This window comes from Nanorana parkeri, unplaced genomic scaffold, assembly GCF_000935625.1.
Source record: "Nanorana parkeri isolate BGI_ZX_2015 unplaced genomic scaffold, ASM93562v1 scaffold131, whole genome shotgun sequence".
In the NCBI taxonomy this organism is placed as follows: domain Eukaryota; kingdom Metazoa; phylum Chordata; class Amphibia; order Anura; family Dicroglossidae; genus Nanorana; species Nanorana parkeri.
In genome coordinates, this window is record NW_017306399.1 from 2,128,933 (window position 1) to 2,153,150 (window position 24,218).

Here is a 24,218-nt window from a genome sequence, read left to right on the forward strand (position 1 = left end):
AGCCAATTATTTCTGTAGAGCAGAGGTGGGCAACTCTGGCCCTCCAGCTGTGCTTTAACTGTAAATCCCTACATGCTCCTGCCTATGGGAGCCATTTCTGTAACTGTCAGTCTTGCAATGCCTCCCCGCTGTGTTACCTGTCATGGACGTAGTGCCACCTGTTAATTACAGGCGCTACAACTGGTTTTAGACAGCCATGTAAGGTTATGCATCAGTGAGCTTCCCCGCTGCTGTGTCTAACCTAACACAGTGAGGCCAGAGCTACAACAGCCTCTGATTTGAAGTCGGAGGCTTGACCTCTGTGAATGGTCTGAACCAATGGCAAAGTGCTGTTGGTCCAAGCCATCCAATCAAAGAAAAGAAACAAAAAAAAACCTCTGACGGCATCAATCTAGATGCCTCATCCTTAACGAACAAGTGAGGGGCAGGGAGTCTCCTCCCTCCCTTCTCCACACATGGCTCAGTGACCGGGTCAGGGGTGCCACATGCAGAGCAAAGCAACAGGTTTGCTTTAAGGCCCCCCCCCCCCCCCCTTCCCGACAGCATATAGCTTTCTGCTAAGGTGCTGTAAGCAAGACGTCACCCAGTACTTCCAGGTGGGGAGAAGCAAGTGACTCCCATCATGTGACAGTGCTGGACCAATCACCATACATCAGAGCATTCACAAGGGGATCATCCATGGCCATATGCAAGCTACGCTTGAGTCACTTGTAGCTTACATGGTGCGTCCTATCCTGCTCACGGCAGTTGGACAGAGTGGAAGGGGGAGCAAGAAAAATTGAGTATGCGCTGCTGCAAAGGAAAGCTGTCACTTTGCCCACTATGGAACGAGCACAGGTTCCATTTAAAATAGGAAATACTGATTTATGTTTGACTGACTTTTTTGGGTTGTGTGTTTTGTTTTTTTTTTGTTTTTTTTTTCATTTATATGGATTCCAAGCAATTTTTGGGGTAAATAGATGCATAATATTTTCCACCTTTGCATTGTGCCTTTCAGGACTGATCATGACGGTCAGCAAGCCTTGTTATTTTGGAAACTTGCTCCTGGGAATCGTGGGCGTTGACGTTAATCTTGCGTACATCCTCGAGGACGTTACCTACTACCAGGACTCCCTGGGCTCGTACACATTCCTCATCGATAACAAAGGTATCTTTGTAACAACGCCGCGGCGCATTCCATCCAGTCGTCCTCGTAACCTTGAGAGACTCGGATTTCATTCATCTCACGATAAATAAAGCTCTGCGGAGACTATATCCGGGTATCCTGAACTGGTCTGGCTGCCGCAGATTTTGGCTTCCGAACAGATAAACATTAAGTGGCTCTAAGAGAAAAAAAAAAGATTCCCTTCTTAAGATCAAATAACAGAAGGACCAACCTGCAAGGTAAACAGCTTTGTAAGGCTAGCGCCAGGTTCCTTGGCTCATTAAAGATGGTTTTACAACCTTGGCAGCTATTGCAGCCAGCCAGTTTAGAACACGGGCTGATTTTGTACACGGAATTCTGCGGCTTTCGAAACCACCGTGCAGTCTGAAGTTTAATCTGCTTACATTTTGCATTACCTAGTTCCCTCCTCCCCTTTCTCATCAACATGCTAATGAAATCACAAAAAGAAACCCATTCTCTTTTCATTACAGACCTTTCCATAGACTTAGTGACATCATCACTGGGTCTTTGTGCTTCTCTACGCATTGCAATTCAGATCATGGCTTGTGGGAGGGGCCTGGCCAACAGGGAGCTGTACATGGGTTCCTAAAACGGGAAACTGTGGTAACACCCACTTGTGATGTTGAGGCTTCATGATAGTGAAATGCATTAAAGGATAGGGGCAGGCCAGGGACAGTCAGCTTGGAGAGAAAAGAGCTACATGATCCTGGACAGAATGAGGGAGACTCTGTCTGACTCCACTGGAGATGAGGGGAGGTATTCTGTAGTCCTAGCACACTTCCTGCCCTCGGGTGACAATGTTTCTCCTCCACAGATACTTTACAGTGAGTGAAGCCATGCAAATCATTCCCTAACGCCCTAACAGCCAGGTGTACACCCAGAGCCGCTGGTGTATAGTGTGGCTATAGCCTAATCTGATAAAGCCATTTATTCCACACGGCATTCTATGGAGGGCTTGGTTTCCACACACTGCACTAATGATGGGCAATCTGAAACAGCTGTATGTCGCTTGGAATAAATTGCCTTCCCCTGACTTATGTTATAGAGCAGGGGTAGGCAACCTAGGCACTCCAGCTGTGCTGCAACTACAAATTCCTTCATGCCTCTGACAGCCTCAGGCATGACTCCCAAATGCAGAGTACTGCAATGTCTCATGGGACTTGTAGATCCACAACAGCTGAAGTGCCAAGGTTGCCCACTCCGGCTCTATAACATAAGGCAGGGGTAGGCAACGTTGACAAGCCAGCTGTTGTGGAACTGCAAGTCCCATGAGGCATTGCAATACTGACAGCCGTCCCAGGCATGGCTCCCAGAGGCATGATGGGATTTGAGGTTTCACCACAGCTGGTTTGCAAAGGTGGCCTACCCCGGATATAAGGCAATATTTGCCCTATTTTCTTATCACTAGAGCAGTGCATACTCCAAAGAAACCATGGTTTCCATACACTGCACTGATGATGCCCAACTATCCTGAAACAGACGTATGTAGTTTGGAAAACATAGCTCTATAATAGACTATGTTTGCAGTATACAACGGCGGTTCTGGCTTTTGGGGTGATATGCAATGGCTCTACCCACTGTCCTAAAATGAGGAATAATCCTTTAAATTTATTTAGGATAGGTGTTGGAATGAGACGTGCAATTACTTCTTCTGTTCTTATAAGCTTTTATGGTGTTATAATAATGAAAAAGTCATAAATTATAGAAAGGAAAGCATATAAAAGAATGAAAGTTGGTGTTTGAAATTATATTTCTGCAGACATCCCAATACCGCAATACGGACTCAGAAAGAGAAACTGAAAATATAATTTCCCTTTTAAACAGCAAATTTTCTGCGTCTCTTACAGATTCCACCTTTTAAAAAGTTAGTATGCTGTGGCTGCCAGCAGTATAGGCTGCTTTTCTACAATGATCTGCAATAGTTAGGGGGCAGACTTGTCTATGTAACACTGTGTTCTGGCGCCTCCTAGTGTTCAAATCAGAACACTGACACGTGGGCTGCTATACTGTATGGCCAAAGTTTGTAAACACTTGATCCCCGCACCTACAACCGTATGGCCAAATTATGAAGTTCGGATGTTTCCAGTGAAAGGTGCTGTTTGTGCATATTATTCTAGACAATCATGCTCTTCCAACCTTTTGGCAGACGCTTGGGTAAGGGACTTTTCCGTTCCAGCATGACTCTGCCCTTGTGCTCAAAGCCAGCTCCATAAAGACACGGTTTGAAGAGTTTGGTGTGGAGGAACTCGAGTGTCCTCCACAAAGTCCTGACCTCAACTGTACTGAACACCTTTGTGAAAGGATTGGAATGCTGATTATGAGCCGGGTCTTCTCATGCAACATCGGGTACCTGGTGTGGAGGAACTCGAGTGTCCTCCACAAAGTCCTGACCTCAACCCTACTGATCACCTCTGGGAAAGGATTGGAATGCTGATTGAGCCGGGTCTTCTCATGCAACATCGGGTACCTGGTGTGGAGGAACTCGAGTGTCCTCCACAGAGTCCTGACCTCAACCCTACTGATCACCTCGGGGAAAGGATTGATATGCTGATTATGAGCCGGGTCTTCTCATGCAACATCAATACCTGACCTCACAAATGCTCTTTTGGCTGAATAGGATCAAATTCCAACTCATGCAAAAATCTTGTGTGTTCCTAGAAGAGTGGAGACCGTTGTAGCCACAAAGGGGGGACAACTTCACATTGATGCCCCTTGGTTTTGGAATGGGATGTCCAACAAGCTCATATAAGTGTTCTGGTTAGGTGCCCACAAACCTTTTGGCCTTATATTGTATTAGAGTGTCTCTAGTCTGAGCCGTTGGTATACTTTGTTACAGATGAAGACATTTTCATCTGTTGTCCCTTCTGCTCTTTCCTTCTAGGTTACACTCTGATGCATCCCTCGCTCACCAGACCCTATCTATTGGTAGAGCCTCCGCTGCACACAGATATCACACACTACGAGAACATACCAAAGTTCGCTCTGGTTCGCCAGAATATTCTCAGGTAAGGAAATGGGTTGAAGAAATGTTACATCTGTACACAAATATTTAGCCACATTCATAAACAAAAGCACAGGCCCCTTGTATGATATGACAGTACTCCCTAAAATGTGCATCAGTTAAATAATGTTAACCAAGAAACACCGCAACTGTGGTAAAGTAAAAAAAAAAAAAATGTCAACTCAGTTTGGTTCCCTTCCAAATTTAGTACATTCTTCTAAGGGTTATTTGGGGATCAGGAAATTTCAGTTTCAACAATTTTGTTTTTATTAACCCCGCCCCCACTCCCCAATTAAATGTTGTACCTAAAAGTGTAAGGAACCTATTTGGATAGAAATACAAAAACCGGCATTGCTGAGGCAGTCATAGGGGGTCAAAGGTCACATTAAAGTAAACCTAACTGCACTCCTCGCCAGCTGCACATACTCCACTTTCCTTGGCTTTTGGTTGCCCTGTTTGACCAACAGAAGTGAAGAGAAAGGTCATGACTGAGAACTCTCTCCCGGCCTTAAACAGGGGGGGGGGAGGCAATAATGAGCATTTCCAGCAGCCACGGGTGCTTTGCTTTTTTTCTTCTTCTTTGCACCCAGATTGGATATAACTATGTCAGCGGGGTCTGATCTTTCACTGCTCTATAGTATAGAGGAAATTGAAACCCTGTGAGTCTGCCCCTCTCCTTTAGGCCTCATTCACATCAGAAACGGCCGGCACGTACAGCTCCGTGCTGCGTGCACAGCCGTATCGGGCAGCTCCCGGGAAGGACAGGTGCTGCGTGTGATTAGTACACAGCCCCCGTCCTTCTCTATGGGAGTATGCAGCCTTATGCCGCCCTATGCTCACCCCAAGGGCAGGTCCGTTCGGGTGTCCTGGCTAGGGCGCAGACGGGATCCATCCTTTCAGCGTACGAGTGCGGACACCCTCACGGACATGCAGGGCGGGTGAGCGTAGGGTGGCATACGGCCGCATACTCCCATAGAGAAAGGATGTGCATACATTTTTTGTTTTTGTTATTTTTTCCACTGACACACACTTTAAAGAGGAACCAAACTCTGGAAGATGTGCTCCAAAATAAAAAAATAAAAAGTAGGGCTGTGGAAATTAAAGATTAATTTCTCGATTTAATCGTTAAACTTTTTGATCGATTAAAATTATTTTGATCGCTAATTAAAACACTCACCTCTGCGCCGGCTTGCGTGAGTTCCGTCGGCGATCCAGCGACGTCACGGACATCGACGTCACCGGACTCCTCCCCCCTTCCCCAAGTGGCCCAGTCAGCTAACGGGAAGGGGGGAGGAGTCCGGTGTCGTCAATGTCCGTGACGGCTAAGTAAGGGAAGGGGGAGGAGTCCGATGAGGTCTGTCCGTAACGTCACTGGACTCCTCCCCCCTTTGTTAGCCAACGGAGCCACTTGGGCCGGTGAGTTTGCCCAAGAAACTTTCTGCACGAGCGCCAGCCAAGGCATTGGCCTATACACATACAGCACAGCAATGAAGTAATACACTGAACTAGGATCACACTAATCCAGCACGTTATTATTCTGAGTTGCCCCACTCAAGCGGCGGCCATATTGAGTGGGGCACGTGAGATTAATAACACGCTGGATTAGTGTGATCCTAGTTCATTGTATTACTTCATTGCTGTGCTGTATGTGTATAGGCCAATGAAGTTGGATCTGTATGTGCGTTATAATTGAAATTTAATCAATTAATCAATTTAAAAACAAATTTGATTAATCGAACACGAAAATGTTAATCATTACCAGCCCTAATAAAAAGGTAGAGGGCAAAGGACATGTCCCCTGATATTACATGCGGTCTCCCTGCAGCTAATTTTTTGCCATTACTCACTTCCTTGTCTGTGGTGTTGGCTATCTGGGCAGAGGCAGGGTTTTGCTTCCTCATGCCTGAGCCTCCAGCAAGGAGAACAGTTAGCAGGACAGTAGTGATATCATCAAATCTCCTGAGACTGGCAGTCGGAGGCAGCAGTGCCTTAGATGATCTTGCGCTGCAGATACATATATGAGGCTACATTAATTAGTCCTGTGGGATTGTAGAGTAAAGAGACATACATGAGGCTACAGCAGTGCCTAGGCACACTCACATTCCAGGAAGTGCACTGCTATTTTTTAGGAGGAATTCCAGACAAATGGCATGTTTTCTCAGGGTATTGATCAGACTCCTTTAACAATTCTACATGTTTCCTATAACATAGCAAATATACCTTTTTTTTTTTTGTACAGGTCCACTTTAAGTGAACCTGTTGCTATAGGATCATTTAAATACAGATGTGAGTCACCACTATAGAGGAGGAATAAAATAAATCTACACTGCGTTTGCATTCTCTTGTGTTAAACACAATTAAGCCGAGGACACATCAGCAGTTACTGTCCCTTTTATCAAGCACGCAGCCACTCTTCCCCACGGATGTAATAACGCTCCAATTCTCCCTGCAGCAGCAACACTGTAATTTAGAGACGTTTCAGCGATTTGCCGAGGTCGAGCCGAGCAATGATAACAATTCTCTGCGCGGCAGGATGAGTCGGTTAGGTCTCTGTCAGGGGCTGGCTCTCATATTTGTTTGCCTGAGACTTATCAGTGTGTGTTTCCTCCGCAGCCTCCCCCTGGGCAGTCAGATTATTACAGTGCCTGTGAATTCCTCGCTGTCTTGGCACATCAACAAGCTGCGGAACCCTGGGAAGGAGGCGTATAATGTCAGCTACGCCTGGAAAATGGTAAGACAGCACAGCAGCCTCATCCTCTTGATTATAATCCATGGAGTCGTAATAACATTTTGTGATGGGACAATGGTTATTTAATTCACACGTCCTGGAAATAAGCTTCTGCTTGGAGAATTTACCCCGAGCACTTGACTATGCAAACTCGTCTCAAAGAGGATTTTCATCTCGGGCCGTTTTGCTGGAAATTCCTTCTGCAATTAAAGAACTTTAGTTACCCTGTTAGGCCTTTTTCCAGAGCTGAGCAGTCCAACCTTGGAAACCCATTGCGTTTAGATGGCCAGAGTTTTACCTAAAAGGGGGTTTTCATGTTTTGGGTGGAGTTGGGCTGGTTTTAATTTTCTGCTGGGCCTTTATCCCTGTCTAGGATAAGAGTGTCCATATGGGACTTCCACACTCTTAAGCTGGCCATACACCTATAGACACCTATTATCTGCAGATTCTCTATGGTCAGATGGAAAAAGTGCAACAGATTTCTCCATCTACGCTGTGGGGTATATATTGTATTACCATTGGTTTTATGATGGTGATTAGGGATGCACCGATACCGTTTTTTCGGTATCAAGTACGAGTACCGATATTTGCTTTCAGTACTCTCCAATTCCGATACCGAAAGCGCCATTGAGGAAGCCAGGCAGCGTGTAATGACTCGGTATTTTAAATAAATATCACACAATATTAAATAATCTTATAAACCATTATATACAGTGAATATCCAAAAATGTAGGTTAAAATGATGTTACATAGTTACATAGTTACATAGTATTTGAGGTTGAATAAAGACATTAGTCCATCAAGTCCAACCTATTAGGATCTCATTCTAGGAGTACCTGTACCCCTGTATATTACGGTCCCTTAAGAAATCGTCCAAAAGTTTCTTGAACAATTCCACATTATTTGCTGAAATCACCGCCTGTGGCAGTGAGTTCCAGACCCTAACTGATCTTACTGTGAAGAACCCCCTTCGCCCCTTGTGCTGGAATTTTTTTTCCACCAATTTTAGGTGATGGCCTCTAGTTTTTGTAACGGAGTTAATTTTAAACAGTTTATCGCTAATGTTGCTACCACCATTAAACATTTTGTACATGGAAATCATATCCCCCCTTAATCTCCTCACCTCTAATGTGAACATTAGAGTGTGTGTTCACACTGTGGTGATAAAGATAATTATAGTCCTTGAGTGAGGGTACAGATAACAACCAGTTTTAAAACCAATTCTTAATAGTGCTTCATTTCTCGTGGAAAAATGATTAACGTTCTGTGCAAAAAAGTTTTCAAGTGGATCCAATAAAACTCTAACAGAATAGAATAAATTCTCCCACACCGACGTGTATATGTGTCTCCAAAGTGTCCCCCTTCGGGGTGCGCACTCACCCCTCAGCTGAAATGGTATAGCGGAGATGATGAATCAGAGGGTCCACATCCCGGATGTTACTTTCAGCAATGTTACGTCCAATGCGATTTATATAATTAAAAAGGAAATCTCCTCATGGTGCAGTATACATAAACGTTTATTAATAAAAACGTAAGTGACTCACAGTTTAAAACGAAAGATCCGGCCGGTAAAATACAAGCGTCTCAGTCCTCTGCTACTTCCTGGTATGACGTGGTATCAATTTGGATAGGCCCGCCATTCCCTGCTGTGCGTCTTCCCTGCCACAAGAGACCCTGGACATCAGTCAACCTGGGAGACTGAGGACATACTGTGAGTGTGGGGCTTCACCTCAGCACCCTGGGCTAACAGTGTATTGATGTAGAGAGTGGCACTGCTGTCTGCATCATCAAGGACCACCCGCTATCAGGAGAGGAGAAGGGTACCTACAATGCTGCTTGCATAAAAAGGGAAGAAAAGAATAATTGCTTTCCCCTCACGTTGCCATTCAATCTCCTCCTCCAGGTTCAGGATACCTCGTTCATTTTGTGCATTGTGATGATACAGCCAGAAATACCAGTGAAACAGCTGAAAAACCTGAACACGGTTCCCAGCAGCAAGCTCTTATACCATCGCCTCGACCTGCTGGGCCAGCCCACCGCATGCCTTCACTTCAAACAGCTGGCAACTCTAGGTAACTTGCATCAGATCGAAATTGCTGCCCTGTCTTCTGACTCTCATAATGTCCCACCCTGTGGAAAGAGCACCTGTCACATTTATTCATAAGGGCAGTGGTCTTCAGAAACATGCAACTTTTGGGTTGTACATTCTTCTATCTGTAGGGCTAGATTGTTACTGCTGCATCATATTGTTGGAATGCTAGCTGACTGGTTGTCACGTTGACCTTCTGCCCTTAGTACATTGAGTCAGTCACCTTGAAGAATTATGCTGATAGGAACTGCTAACTCTTCTCTGACTTCACAGATCTGCTTGCTTGTTCTTGGTCACTGACTCAAAGCAGCATTAACAGAATCAGCAGTAACAGCCCGACAGCTTTCATTTTTGGAAGCAGCCTAGCTATGGAAGACAGATTGCTCAGCATACCAATGTCCCTAGAAAAAGCAGGCCATTTAAGAGGAGTATGCATTATGCTCACATATTTAGTATGCTTGGAAAGCTTTGTTTACGTATTAGTTGGCTTAATTAGATATTTATGTTTGAACATTCAGTGTGTTTGGTAGAGAAGGTACATTTTATATTGTTTATTAGAAAATGCCATTTGCCAGAAGTATAACCTGAAAAAATGGCAACCATTGATTTCTCTTTTCTGCTGTTTATATACTGTTTTCATAGTGGCACAACAGGTCCTCTTTAATAAATGCTATCTTGGCTTTCAGAAAGCCCCACTGTTATGTTGGCTGCCGGCTGCTTCTCTTCTCCGTACGAGCATCTGAGTCAGCCCGAGACCAAGAGGATGGTTGAACACTACACGGCGTACCTGAGCGATAATACTCGTCTCATTGCGAATCCAGGACTGAAGGTTAGTACGAGTCTTGTGAATGTTAAGCAGATTTTACGGCATTACATGCACACGTAAACCTCTTTCCAAACTCCAGCAGATTTAGCCCCAAAGAAGACATAGCTGCCATGTCATCCTCACAGGGAATGAAAAATGTCATCCTGAACCCATAAGGGAAGCCGGATTAGTTCTTGGAATACAATTATTATTTCCATTGCACCTTTAGTTATTATTATTATTACATAGTATTTATATAGCGCCAACAGTTTGCGCAGCGCTTTACAATATAAGGAAGACATTACAGTTAAAATACAATTCAAGACAAGATGGTAAGGACGGCCCTGCCCCTGAGTTATAGTAATGGGTACCATTAATTGTAAGATTGTTTGAGTTAAGCTGGCCAACCAGGGCTCGAAATTTGAGCCTTGGGTGGCCCTGTTCACCTCATCCTTTCAAAAATCTGTGACTGAAAAATCGAAGGAGCTGGGCCGATAATTGTTGGCCAAGCAGTGAAGCCAATCAACTGCAGTCACTGTTCAGATGTTCAACAGCTGCAAACGGTTAGGCAGCAAAGGGAAGAGGCTTTGAGGGACCAGTCACATACATTGCATACATTATTTAAGACCCAGTGATGTCATGACTGGGTTTCTGTACTTCCCTATGCAATGCAGGCAGGTCATGCCCAGTCACAGGGGCCAGCAGTGGTGGGGTACGTAGCTTCCTGGAAATATCAGGGCACCCTGCCTCGGTACTCCTCTCAAGGGCCCTCAGCCCTGATGCAAGCAGTGGGCTGTCTTTTGGGAAGAGTTATGTAAATATCAAAATGCCTTGATGGGTGGTTGTCCGTTTTTGGAGCAGTTGGAATTCTAAGCAGGGTGCATTTGCATACAGATCACCCTCGGTAATGCCCATATGTGATGCTGAGCCTCCATGATTCAAAGAACTGAAATCCAATAAATGAAAGGTGTGGGCCAGTAAGGCTGGGGAGGAAAGTTCTAGATGATGGCGGGCCCTATCTGACTTGCTGCAGCTTCTAATGCACATAATGAGAAGCTCGCAGTGTGCAGTGAAATGAGAGAAAGCAATTTCAGTGCAGGAGAGGAGCCGGTACAACTGTGCAAGACTGAAGGGAAGGACGGAGTTTAGCTTTAATAAAGAAAGGTTTTGGGTTTAGATACTTTGTTTTAAGGAACATTATACATTGTGGTGTGGTTTTTTTTGTCTTTGCCTGGCATTCATCTTTCAGCTAGCCTAGAAGGGAGTGTGATGTGTTCTTATCTGCCAGCTAGTATAACAGGCCAGCCCTTGGGAGAGATCCCGGGGAGAGATTAGTATCCTTTCATACACTTAAGGCGTCCCCTTCTACATGTGGCTTTCTCTCGCAGTTCTCTGTCAGAAATGAGGTCATGGCTACCAGTCACGTCACCGATGAATGGATGAGACAGATGGACATGAGCAATCTGAACAGCTACATTGTGCGCCGTTACATAGCAACGCCCAATGGGGTGCTGCGGATCTACCCCGGCTCTCTCATGGACAAAGCGTTTGATCCCACCAGGAGACCATGGTGAGTCCCCTCTCTCATTACTTGTCATGCTGTACAATGTTACCGTCATTTATACTTCCAAACCATCTTTACATTAATCCGTTTAGATTTTGTTTCACACCAGAACTTTCCTAATAAGAAAAGATTTTCCTGCATTGTCGCAGCGCCTAATGTAATATTAAATCACAGCGTCTTCTGCGCATCTGTGTCTGAATTCTTCTTCTTTTTTTTTTTTTTTTTTCTAGAAATGTCCATTTCGTATTATCTTATTAGTGATAATAATTGAAGATAGATTTTTAATTTTATTTATTATTATAAGGAGGAACTGTTAAATATCACTGAATATACCCCAGTAAAACTTCTACCCGGTCTCTTGGCTGAGAGTGAGGGCCTGCTCACATGAGTTTCAGGTCCTGATCCGGTCCGGATCTGCAGAAGCGGTGCTACTGATGCAGTGCGTTTTGACTGTTAGTATGTTAGCTGCAGTGCAGTGCGTTTTTGGCGCGTTTGCGTTTCCTGACTGTTTCCTGACCGTACAAAATGTGACATGCAGTATTTTTCTGTCGTAAGCTGAACGGACAGCGCATGTGAGAACTGTAGCCCATAAAACACATAGGGATACATTGGGATGCATTTTGAGTGCAGGAGCGTACGGATCAGGTAAGCACACAAAACGGACGTCATGTGAACAGGCACTGAGAAGCAAATATTCTGTCCGGGGCCCGATACACCGAAAAATGTTGTTTGTCACTGTGAATATTCACTGACAGCATAGCTTGCTCAGAGCACAGGGGTAGGGGTAGCTCCTGTGGCATCTTGGGAACATAAAACTCTAATAGTAAATTTCCTTGAATCTGGTATGCGTACTAAACTGGAAACAATCAAAACAATGTATGCAATGTAACACAACCTGACTTAATACAATTCCAACTTGTATGCCAGGAAAGATAACAAAAGAAGTCAGCGCACACAGAGCATGTCTCTAGTCTGATGTCATCCAAAAATGATGTGCGGTTCCCCCTAAAATCTATACCAGACACTTATCCCAGACCCTCATGCAAAAACCCTGAGGTGACGGGTCCCCCTCCCGTCGCCTCAGGGTCCCCCTCCCGTCGCCTCAGGGTCGCCCTCCCGTCGCCTCAGGGTCGCCCTCCCGTCGCCTCAGGGTCGCCCTCCCGTCGCCTCAGGGTCGCCCTCCCGTCGCCTCAGGGTCGCCCTCCCGTCGCCTCAGGGTCGCCCTCCCGTCGCCTCAGGGTCGCCCTCCCGTCGCCTCAGGGTCGCCCTCCCGTCGCCTCAGGGTCGCCCTCCCGTCGCCTCAGGGTCGCCCTCCCGTCGCCTCAGGGTCGCCCTCCCGTCGCCTCAGGGTCGCCCTCCCGTCGCCTCAGGGTCGCCCTCCCGTCGCCTCAGGGTCGCCCTCCCGTCGCCTCAGGGTCGCCCTCCCGTCGCCTCAGGGTCGCCCTCCCGTCGCCTCAGGGTCGCCCTCCCGTCGCCTCAGGGTCGCCCTCCCGTCGCCTCAGGGTCGCCCTCCCGTCGCCTCAGGGTCGCCCTCCCGTCGCCTCAGGGTCGCCCTCCCGTCGCCTCAGGGTCGCCCTCCCGTCGCCTCAGGGTCGCCCTCCCGTCGCCTCAGGGTCGCCCTCCCGTCGCCTCAGGGTCGCCCTCCCGTCGCCTCAGGGTCCCCCTCCCGTCGCCTCAGGGTCCCCCTCCCGTCGCCTCAGAGCACCAACCCCCACCCTTTCACATCTAGGTAACCTACCTTACAATCTTCACCACAGTGCATCAGTGGCAGCATGGCAGAGGGCAGGAGGTGGAGGAAAGGCCTTGACAGAAGCAGATTTTTGTCCTCCCTGAATGCTGGGTGAGGTCCTGGATACCACACGTCCTAGATTAGTTTCACGCATTTCCATAGTGCTGGTGGCTGGCTCAGCTGCACCATGGAAATGCATGACACTGTGCAAAAATTTAAAAGGAAGGTACCACAGGGTGTCCTGGAACCCTGCTTCAGAAAGGCTGCTCTGATCCATTAAATTAAGTTTTTTTATCCAGTTCAGCCTTGCAGCTCTATATACACATAGATTAGCTCCATCACACTAGAAGAAAAAGATTGCACTCAGTTGGTGTAACACTCTTCCTAAGGGCTCTTGTCCACGGCCATACAGCGTACATTTTGGTCATATAACTCAGCCCGGGAGTCACAGGTGAGCCATACAGCAGCATGTGATGGCACATTTCTGTGCGTGTTGAAGAACACATTGATCATTGCAGGCAGCGTGACCTGAGCCAAAAGGGTAATTGTCCGAAAGCTAGTAGTTGTGTAGGTTAGTACAGTAAATCATTTGTCTATATCGGCTGTTTGTGATAATTGGAACACATATGTGGCAACATAAAAAGGCACGTGTGCAGACTATCTCTAACCTTCATTTTCTGACCTGTTTATCATTGCTTGTTAGGTATCTTCACGCTTTAGCCAATCCTGGCCTCATCACTTTTACTGGACCGTACCTGGATGTGGGAGGAGCAGGCTACGTGGTCACTATAAGTCACACTGTCCAGTCTCCCAGGTGAGAATGCCCCACTCTAACACATGACCCAGCTTTCTCTGATGACAAAGGGACTTTATAGGCCAAAAGGTTTTGCACCCATTAGATTCCCTTGCAGGACACCTTTATCATACTTCCATGTTTTCCTTTAGTGAAAAAGCAGACATCAACACTTCATGTGTAAGACATGTTTTCACATACTACATGGGTTGGACTTGATGGACGTATGTCTTTATTCAACCCCAAATACTATGTAACTAGGTATGTAACATGAACCTGCGATGGTTCATATCTGGGACTTTTGACCCAAATTAGAAGTAGTTAGAGTATGTGTGTCTTCTTCCAGGTGGTGAAACTGCTAACAGGCCTCCTTTTGAGACTTGTAGTTCCCACACAGCTGGACAGCAAGCTTTACCTAAGGGCCTCTGTCAGAACTGCCTTTCCCCGCATGAAGATCTATTTGAGTGCAAAAGCATCTTGAAGCAGGTTGTTTAAGAGCTCATCACACCAGATGCAGTGTGTTCCGGCTCGATTCTGGCCAGAACGCACTGCATCGCATTGCGGCCGGCTTTTGTGGGGCAGGAGAGGGCGTGGCGGTCCATTGAAGTGCATGGTACCGTAGCCACACCCACCGGCCACAGGGGCTCGCAAGGCACATTATGCCTGCGTTCCGGTTCGATCAAAGCAGCATTGCAGCATTTTGATCGGACTAGACCGCAGGCATAATGTGCCTTGCGATCCCGTGCGGCTGGAGGGCGTGGCTATGGTACCATTCACTTCAATGGACCACCACGCCCCCTCCTGCCCCACAAAGTGAGCCAGCCGCAATGCGAGGCAGTGCGTTCTGGCCAGAATCGGGCCGGAACGCACTGCCTCTGGTGTGAATGAGGCCTAAAGGTTAGAAGGAAACAGACTGCAGCTCAAATGCACCTGTCAGTGAATTGTGAATGTTCTAAGGAGCTTCTCAAACTGATGTCACAATCACGCTGAATGTTTCTATCTACACAGGTCTAAAGTCTGTTTACACAGGCACTTACATTTTTATTCTCTTTTTATTGTATTAAGCGGTCAGGTTTCAGCCGGGTATACGGTCGCCGTGATGGGCATTGATTTCACCCTACGGTACTTCTACAAAGTGCTCATGGAACTTCTTCCTGTCTGCAACCAAGATGGCGGCAACAAAATAAGGTAGGACAAAACAGGGCAGTGATGTATCTATTTGTGTAAGTCCATTCTGTGAGAGAGTCCAACAAAAAGTTGTGAAGAAGCAGTGTAATGACAGGATAGAAAAGTGATCTGACTTTTTTTTTAATGTTTGCACTGGAACAAGGCTCCGAAAGATTTACTGAGGCAAGAAACCGTATCTCTCGCCTACTAGTCAGCGCAAAACGTTTTCCGGTTTGGCTTCAGTAAACCAAAACGTGTTTGGTTACTAAGATTGTCTGCCCTTGTCATTTTCTTTTCTTTTGGTTTTATTGTGCGGGCCTGCATGTATTTTAAAGGGCCAGTTCACACAAATCTTACAATAAGTCAGTGCTTTGTTGAGCAAGTAGGCCGATTGCCAATCCTTTCTGGCCTCTTGGAGACTCCAGCGGCAGACCTCAGTTTCTAGTTCTTCCCACCTGACTTGGCCATTACAAATGTTCACAACCTCTCTGAGAGCAATGTGTATTCATAGCAGGGGACACTAGTGTTGCAAAATCTCTCTCGGTGATTTAAGCCCTCACGGGCAGGGCCCTCCTTGCCATCTTGTCTTGCATTGTATTGTGATTGTAATGTCTTCCTTATATTGTAAAGCGCTGCGCACACTGTTGACGCTATATAAATCCTGTATAATAATAATAATTCCACCATTGGTTTTACCAAGACATACAGCAGCCAAAAAGTGATCAGTAGTAGTACAACACAAGTGGCCATCAGAGGCGCTTAACCACCTATTCAAGTTTGCAAAAGGATGTCACCAGCACACCATTTAAGTGAGATCAGCAAAAGTCCATTTATTAATGGCGTACTCTCATTCCAGTACAAGCGATTGTCATTCTGAGCCTGATGAAGGGGACCTTGTGCGGCCCCGAAAGCGCTTGTACTGGAATGACAGTACTCCATTAATAAATGGACTTTTGCTGATCTCGCTTAAATGGTGCGCTGGTGACATCCTTTTGCAAACTTGTATATTTTCACGGCGCCATCCGTGATCACTATGAGCACCCACCAGTATTTCAAGGAACATCCTATGCTGGGAAGGAGTGCAGCAAGACACCTATATATAACCACCTATTCAAGCACCCCATAGTCGTGGGTGTTGAATTTTCACTTCAGTGTTTCATTTTTGCATTGCACTGACCTGAACATCTTCTGCAGCTTTTAGGCTGTGGCTGCCTGTTTGATCTTCCGTGTTTCCTTAGTTCTGGAGGAATGTTGCACAAATAAAGAATTCAGCTTCCATCTGAACAGGCCTTAAAGTGCACTTTCTATTTCCCCGGATAGCCCAGTTCTCAGCATGGGTTTACCACTAAAATGCAAATGCTTTTAAATTGATGTCTGACCTAGTTCTGTTAAAGGGCACCAGTTCTGGAGGGAGGAGAGAAATTCGCAACAGAAAGTGAATTTTAGGTTTGCTCTTGAATTGTTCTGATGGATCTTAATAAACACGTTGGGTTATATCATTAAACACTAGTCACAATGACGCTGTTTCTACCGGGCTTTGAAAGACCAGGAAAATTATAAAAGTTTGGTCTTGTAGATTATTCCATAATCCTGTTACTCAGTTGACTGGAATAATTCGGAGAGTTTTCCTCCTGTCCAGGCGGTTGGCTGCACAGCACAGAACATTCTTTGCCTAAGTGCCCACATACCTTGAACTCAGTCACCCATGCGTAGGATTCTAATAACAAGGGAGATCCATTCTTCAAAGAGATCTGCACTGTGTGTGTGTTGTAACTAGGTCTTTTTGCTCTACCAGGTGCTTCATCATGGAGGACAGAGGTTACCTTGTGGCGCATCCTACACTCATTGACCCTAAAGGCCATGCTCCAGCGGAACAGCAGCACATCACTCACAAGGTACCCCCACATCAACCAGCAACTCTTAAAGCGACACTGCCAACAAAGAGCATCTGATATATACCTGTGAACTGATGCCAGACAATTTTTGGTCTTGGATTTGATTATAAAGTGCTTGCATTATAACTGCCACAGCAATCTGTTGAGATGTTGTGGGATGTATAGGGTGCATGAGTTCTGAGTCAATAAATTTGCATACCCAGTACCCCACAGATCCGAGTTTAATTAGGGTTTTAAAGTAAAGATTTTTGGTATATAATATGTTTTTATTGCCATTTGAACATATAACGTAACTGTTTCAGAAAGAGAAAGGGGAAACAAAAATTGCAACTACAACTGAGGTCCAGAGCTCTGGGCTCATAATAATGCTGACATCACTGAATTTACAAAATTAACTGTACCATTTCTAGACCGTTACTAGTGCAGTGCAGGATCCGAGGTCCTCAGAGTGGGCCACTTGGAGGTAGAGCGGAAACAGTTCTGAATTCTGCCAGATATGAACCCAACAAGGATGCAGGTACATGGAGGAGGAGGGGACAGGGGTGAGGGTCGACAGGGAACAAGGCAGGTGAATATAGCTCACCATAGGGCTCAGTATAGTTACCCATAGCTAAGAGGTATGGATGCAGATCTAGTGATAAGAAGTTGTTTAAAGGCCCCCACCTCATCAGTCCTCAGATGCAAGGCCTTTATTTGATACACCTGGAGACCTATTTTAGTTTAAGGCAGAGGTACTGTGTAGCTTCATGTCGTGTCTTACATTCTATGGCCAGATGTTTGTGGACACCTGACCATGTACCCTGACCATGAGCTTTGAAAGATTTGGAGTTACTGTATAGCCTTCTGGGAGGGCTTTTCACAAGATTTTGAAATGTCTGCCCATTCAGCAACAAAAGCATGTGTGAGGCCAGGTACTGATGGATGAGAAACCCAGGTTCACAGTCAGCATTCCAATTCATCCCGGTATTTAGTAGGGTTGAGGCCAGGGTTCTGAGCAGGTAATTAGAGAATCCTCCACATCAAATCCATCAAACCATGTCTTTATGAATCTGGATTTGTGCACATGGGAACACTGTAACACAGGGGTAGCCAAACTCCGGCCCTCCAGCTGTGGTGAAACTACAAATCCCATGATGCATCTCTCTCTGGGAGTAATGTCTGTGGCTGTGAGAATCTTGCAATGCCTCGTGGGATTTGTAGTTCCACCACAGCTGGAGGGCCGGAGTTTGGCTACCCCTGCTGTAACACATAAGTACCTTCCACAGACTTTTCCCACAAGTTTGGAAGAGCACGCTTGTATAAAATGTCTTTGTACGCGGTAGTTTTAACAGTACCCTTCACTGGGAATACCTGAACTCAATATGAGGGCTGTCCATGTGCTTTTGACCATATGGGTAGGTGTGATAGGTGGCCACAAACCTTTGGCCATATCATGGATATCAGGCGCTTGCCGGGTTGATGGCCTTTTTCTGGCAGGTTCATGTTAATCACTGAGACTACTATACCTGATCTATCTCTGATTTCTATTCCAGGAGCCCCTCGTGGCAAATGACATCCTGAACCACCCCAACTTTGTCAAGAAAAATCTCTGCAACAGCTTCAGCGACAGAACCGTGCAGAGGTTTTACAAGTTTAACACCAGCCTGTTGGTAAGTTTTCCTTATGAGATGAAACATTCTCTTTACACTAATGAGCTCGTTATTGAGATGTATCCATCAAAGGCCTTGCATCTGCCGACCTACATTTCTGCTAAAGATGAGAAGGGCTCAGCAATCTGTGCATCTCGATTTCTTAAATTTGGAGTAAAAAGGGAAACTTTCTAGCAAAAGACAAAAAAAAAGCTGATCTGTAGGATTCTTTCTTCAAAGTGTGATGATTAAAACCCGTCTGTATTGCCCCCAGCAGCCAGTCAGATTTTTATTTTCTTTCTCAAACCTCTATTTAAGAAAAGACAATTGCATTCTAGTTGCTGTAAGTTTTTAAGCACACTAAGAAGCAAGGCTGTTTTCTTTGTTTCATAATAAAGAGAACCTGTCATGACAACTGAGGCTAAAGACTTGCCATGTCCTGACATCTAGAAATACCGCTAGTTCTGGGACAGATTTGTTACCACGTGGAAGGTCTGTTGTGCCCAATACCTGGTACCACTTAAGGCAATGGCAGCTTCCTGCACTGCGTTGAAGTAATGGCGGTGACCAATAATAAAAAAAGTAAAAAAATAAGTATACTGTATCTCTCATGTACAGTTTCCCACATTATATGCATTTAAAAAAGCTGCAAATGCAGAAAAATTCCTGTTAACCAGTTGACATCCGCGGTGTTAAACCCCCTTCCCATCCAGGCCATTTTTCAGTATTCAGCGCTGCGGTACTTTGACATTTATTCCGTCATGCAGCGCTGTACTGAAATGAATTTTATACCCTTTTTTGGGGACAGATAGAGCTTTCTTTTGGTGGTATTTATTCACCACTGGGGGTTTTATTTTTTTACTATTTTAAGGAAAAATTACCGAAATTTAAAAAAAAAAACAGTTTCCCCTATATTAAATGATAAAACATTTATTATTACCCAATTTTTTGGTAAAATATAAAAGATGGGGTCACGTCGGGTAAAAAGACACTAAACATGTCAAGCCTTAAAATTGCGTGCGCGCGCGAAACCTCAAAAAACGATAATACCCAAAATTGGCCCTAGGCGACGCTTTAAAAGCTGTTACCGCTCATCAGTTTAGTGTTATCAGTGATTGATGGCCCTAAAATGATTGCTCTCACTGCGACGTTCGCGGCGATATGTAACATGTGTAGCGCAATTGTAATTTTTGCGCGCTGGGGCACCGGACGCGTATTTACGTTTATAGGCGCGTAAACGTGGGGGTGGGGGAGTTAAACATTTTGGGGGGTTTTTTTCCCCTTTTTTTATATGTGACTTTTATTTTATTTTACTTTTTTATATGTTACTTTTATTTTTTTTATTTATATATATATTTTTTTTGCACTTATTGTTATTGCTATTATATAGGGGGATAACAATCCCCCTATATAATAGCAAAGGCACACTGACAGGTCCTCTTTATGGAGACATTAGGGGTCTCTAGGACCCCTAATGTCACCTGTGGACCCCAAAAGAAGCTGATGAAGCAGAGATCAACGAAGCAGAAAAAACGAGCACATATAGACTATCGGCGGGCTATGGAGCCGCCGATCGTCTATATGTGAAACACCCAGTAACGGGTGTTTGCATTTGTCGGGTCTTTTCTGCCCGTGCGTGCCCGCTATGGGGCGCGCGCGAGCAGAAAAAAAATGCATTGGCAACCCGCCAATGCTGCAGTGCCGTCTGTCCGTTTTTTTACAACGGGCGGACGGCAAGTGGTTAAGTAATTGTTCTCCTATCTTTTTGTTTGAGTTGACAGCACAGTGCTTTTTTTACACTGAAATCCCAACCAGTGTTGTCAATCCTGCCTACTGGTCTACAGAACTCTGCCTATCCCATCCCCTCTTTGACCTTCCACATGTATACTGTATATTGCTTTTTTCCCAACAAATCAGCCCTGCTTTCTCGGCTCCCAAGAGTCTGTTCACACACTAAATGATGTAGTTCTGGGAGGCACGCTTACATCCATAGGAAGCTGCAGCTGCCCCTGCAAGAATTTTACAAGGCCGGCGTTGCGCAAAGTAAATAGTCTGTGAAGGTTCTCATTCATCCAGGTCATGGTATATCTGTAAAAATTGTCAAGGCAACTGGACTTGCTGTATTTTTCCTGATGAAGTTTCACTGGCCATCCAACCAGCTTTCTAAATTCTGAATTGAGAAAGCTGGTTGGATGACCAGCGATACGTCTTGAAGAAAAATAGAGCAATTCCAGATGCCTTGACTTATTTTTTACAGATGCAAAGTAAATAGTGTTTCTACAGGTGCAAGGTACAGCAAAAAAAATGAATGCTGGGACATGATTTAATGGGGAGTAGAGGAGGTTTGGGGGTACTTTTGGGTAGCCCCTGAACATACATTTAAAAATACCTGCAGCTGCCTACAAAAAAGCCTCGGCACGTGGAGCTGCGAACACGCCCGAGCCCATCACTAATAGCCAAATGCCGGACCATTCTGTCAGGCAATGCTTTAGCACACCCTGTTGCTGACGCTTGCCTGCCCCTTTCTGCCTCCTGCACATTGTAAGGTAGGTAACCTTGAAGCTATATTGGAAATCAGAAATGTGCAAATGTAACATGATGACCTTTATAATGCAAATCCTAACAATAGCGGAACTTGCTTTCGTGTAACACTTTGTCCTTCTTTTAGGGTGATCTCACCAACCTCGTTCATGGCAGTCACTGTTCCAAGTATCGCCTGACTAGGATCCCCGGGACCAATGCATTTGTTGGGATTGTGAATGAGACCTGCGACTCGCTGGCTTTCTGTGCCTGCAGCATGGTGGACCGGCTGTGCCTTAATTGCCACAGGTATGTCAGCTGCAGACAAACTCATGCTGGCCTTACATTTAGGGGTCTATTTATAACCAATGGGCAGAGCCATTCACCCTGCAAATCTATCTGAACATTCATTTCTGTGCAAAGAGACACAAAAAATTAACATTTTTAGATATATTTTCTTTTCAGGTCGAATGTTTGTGATGTAATTCTGAATTTTGGCCACTTGTCAGAGCTGAGGAGTGTCAGAAAAGTATTTTCTATGCTTCTCAGCTCCATCTAGTGGCTTCGCTGAAGACATTATACATTGGCCCTGAAAAGAAAATATATCCAAAAACATTTATTTTTGTGTCTATTTGCTCAGAACTAACGTTCAGAAAGATACGTAGAGCAAATGGCTCTGCAAATTGGTTATCACGAGACCCATAAAAGTGGACCTTAAATTAAAAAGTGAAGATTTGCTTTACTGAAGGATAACTGCCTAAGCAGCTCCCTGAAAAAGCATGTTTTGCTGCAAATTCCTTCTAAGGAATAGCAGTGCACTTCCTGTCATGTGACTGTGCCTAGGCACTCCTGTCCTGCAGAGTCAGATAATCTAAGGCACTGCTGCCTCTGATAGTCTCACCAGATTTGGAGTGAGATTCGGCTATATGTTACCGTGCTGCTCAATGTTCTCTTTGTTGGAGAAGAAGCTGTACCTGAGGACCTGCAGTGCAAGAATCTCCCTGCTTCTGCTTTCTCATTTCTATTGATTTGTGCTTTTTCCTTCTTTCCTGCTGCTGCTTTAATATTCTCCCACAAGTCATCAGATCACCAGTCATTGCTTGGGTTCTGCTTGCTTTTTATGAGCACAGCTTCCACAGTACAGGTCCTCTTTAGGCCCGGTTCACACCTGAGCACAGGAGCTTCTATGGGGTGTATTAATGCGCGTATCCCGCTGTATCCATCAGGATCCGTCAGGATCCAGCCGGATACCCCCTCGGAAACTCGCTTTTTCAGTGCATTCCTTTTACCGCAAAACGCAGTAAGAAACGTGCGGCAAACGCGAGTTTCCAATACGCTAAGGTGTGAACCCAGCGTTTACAACAAAATCACCGGTTGCATCCGTTAAAAAACAAAACAAAACCCTTTTGTTTGAAATCAATCTTTCGATACATCAAAGAAGAGATTTTGTGTCAAATTAATTTGTTTTTTTTTTTGCCAGTGGCGATTTTGTTTGCGTAAAACAAGTTCAAAGCTGGTATGCCAGTTATTGATTGTGACAACGAACCCAAAGTGAAGACATAAAGTATATACTGAGCTGACTCCTGACCCACCTTGTAGCAGAATCTTAAATTTTCCGCGATTTACAGAATGTTGTTTTATTTCTGCTAGGATGGAACAGAATGAATGCGAGTGTCCTTGTGAGTGCCCCCTGGAGGTCAATGAGTGCACTGGCAACCTGACAAATGCAGAAAGCAGGTAAGATCTAAAGACTTACGTATGGGCATGACCCAAATTTACTCCCCATAAGGTCCTCTAGATCATGGCCCAGCATTATTTTTTATTTTCCTTCTTCCTGTAGTATGAAACGGCTTTTATTTCTTCTCGTGACATTTTTACTAGACTAGTAAATTTCTTAAAGCTGCAGTTGCTGGTTGGCTCACTTCCTAGTGACATAGACATGTTGCTCCCCCACCTTCTCCAAAACTACATCTCCCAAGAACCATTTCCTTACACATAGCATGAAGGCAGGTTCTAGAAATAGCCAAGCAATCATATCCGAGTTGAATATTTCATATTTGCTGACCAATTGTTACTTTTTTGTGTTTAAATGTTACTCAGGAACCCGAGCTGTGAAGTCCATCAGGAGCCAATGACGTTTACCATGCTCGACCCAAACCTTCAAGAAGCTCTATTTCAGTGTGTCAACACTGGCTGTACCCAAAGAATGGAGAGCAGGTACCTCCAACCTTAACAGTGTTATGTGGATCTGTTTGTTTTTAACAGCTACAATGTATTCATTCACCCAGAATGTTGCCATTCTCGATTTAAATTCTCTGCATTAATGGGACTTATGTTTATTATTATCATCAAATCAGATGAACTTGAGGCCCATCAGGCTGACACTTTATCCAGACACGTTCATCCAATGTAACACCCTTTCTTTATAGGGCAAAATCTAAAAATAAACCCAGTACTCTTAACAAAATGTAAGGTATAGTTCACCATGCATCCATTTCTCTATAGACAAAGCAGAACAGTCCCAATGTATCCATTATCCCAATATATTCCCAATATATTCCCCTGCAGTAATAGAACCCTCCTCTCTTCCTTAGTTACTGTTTCGGGGTCCTTGACTGTGAGTGGTGTATGGTAGAGAGTGATGGAAAGACCCACCTAGACCGTCCGTACTGCGCTCTACAGAAGGAATGTTTTGGTGGCATCGTCGGTGCTAAAAGTCCTTACGCAGATGACATGAATACCATAGGTAAAGTATATGTATACTTCAGCTTCTTTAATCCTTTTTAATTGTATTTTTTCACTCAAAAGCTGGTGGACAAAACGGTGTTAAAAAATTGCCTCTTGTATGACCTGCTTCTGGCACTACAACAGCACTTCAATTTTGAAGGGCTCGCTATATAAGCAATCTGCACAGGAAAAGCTATCTCATGCTTGAGTTGTCTTCTCCATTTATTCCTTAAAGCAATTTTCGTTATGGCTAGTAAAAAAAAAAAAAAAACTCTGTGAACAAAGATTGTTTAAGTCTGGCTTTTGCACATGGCTCACTCATTGTCCCAGCACAGTCCTTCAGTCTCCGAAATGTTGCAAGCACTTGGAAGCAGAGCTATAATTGCATTGAATGCAAATTATGTATT

The 24,218-nt window shown here is 45.0% G+C and overlaps 1 protein-coding gene across 1 annotated transcript in view; it reads left to right on the top strand.

Annotated features, from left to right (window-relative positions):
- CACHD1 (cache domain containing 1) overlaps nucleotides 1-24,218 on the top strand; it is a 119,621-nt gene that overhangs the window by 91,828 nt on the left and 3,575 nt on the right. Inside the window, exons 10-23 of the mRNA XM_018553869.1 lie at nucleotides 998-1,147; nucleotides 4,047-4,170; nucleotides 6,780-6,897; nucleotides 8,798-8,966; nucleotides 9,670-9,812; nucleotides 11,177-11,358; nucleotides 13,785-13,895; nucleotides 14,940-15,062; nucleotides 16,837-16,936; nucleotides 18,469-18,585; nucleotides 21,233-21,393; nucleotides 22,735-22,821; nucleotides 23,185-23,301; nucleotides 23,679-23,830. Coding sequence (XP_018409371.1) covers nucleotides 998-1,147; nucleotides 4,047-4,170; nucleotides 6,780-6,897; nucleotides 8,798-8,966; nucleotides 9,670-9,812; nucleotides 11,177-11,358; nucleotides 13,785-13,895; nucleotides 14,940-15,062; nucleotides 16,837-16,936; nucleotides 18,469-18,585; nucleotides 21,233-21,393; nucleotides 22,735-22,821; nucleotides 23,185-23,301; nucleotides 23,679-23,830 — 1,854 coding nt within the window. The remainder of the gene's footprint in view (nucleotides 1-997; nucleotides 1,148-4,046; nucleotides 4,171-6,779; nucleotides 6,898-8,797; nucleotides 8,967-9,669; nucleotides 9,813-11,176; nucleotides 11,359-13,784; nucleotides 13,896-14,939; nucleotides 15,063-16,836; nucleotides 16,937-18,468; nucleotides 18,586-21,232; nucleotides 21,394-22,734; nucleotides 22,822-23,184; nucleotides 23,302-23,678; nucleotides 23,831-24,218) is intronic.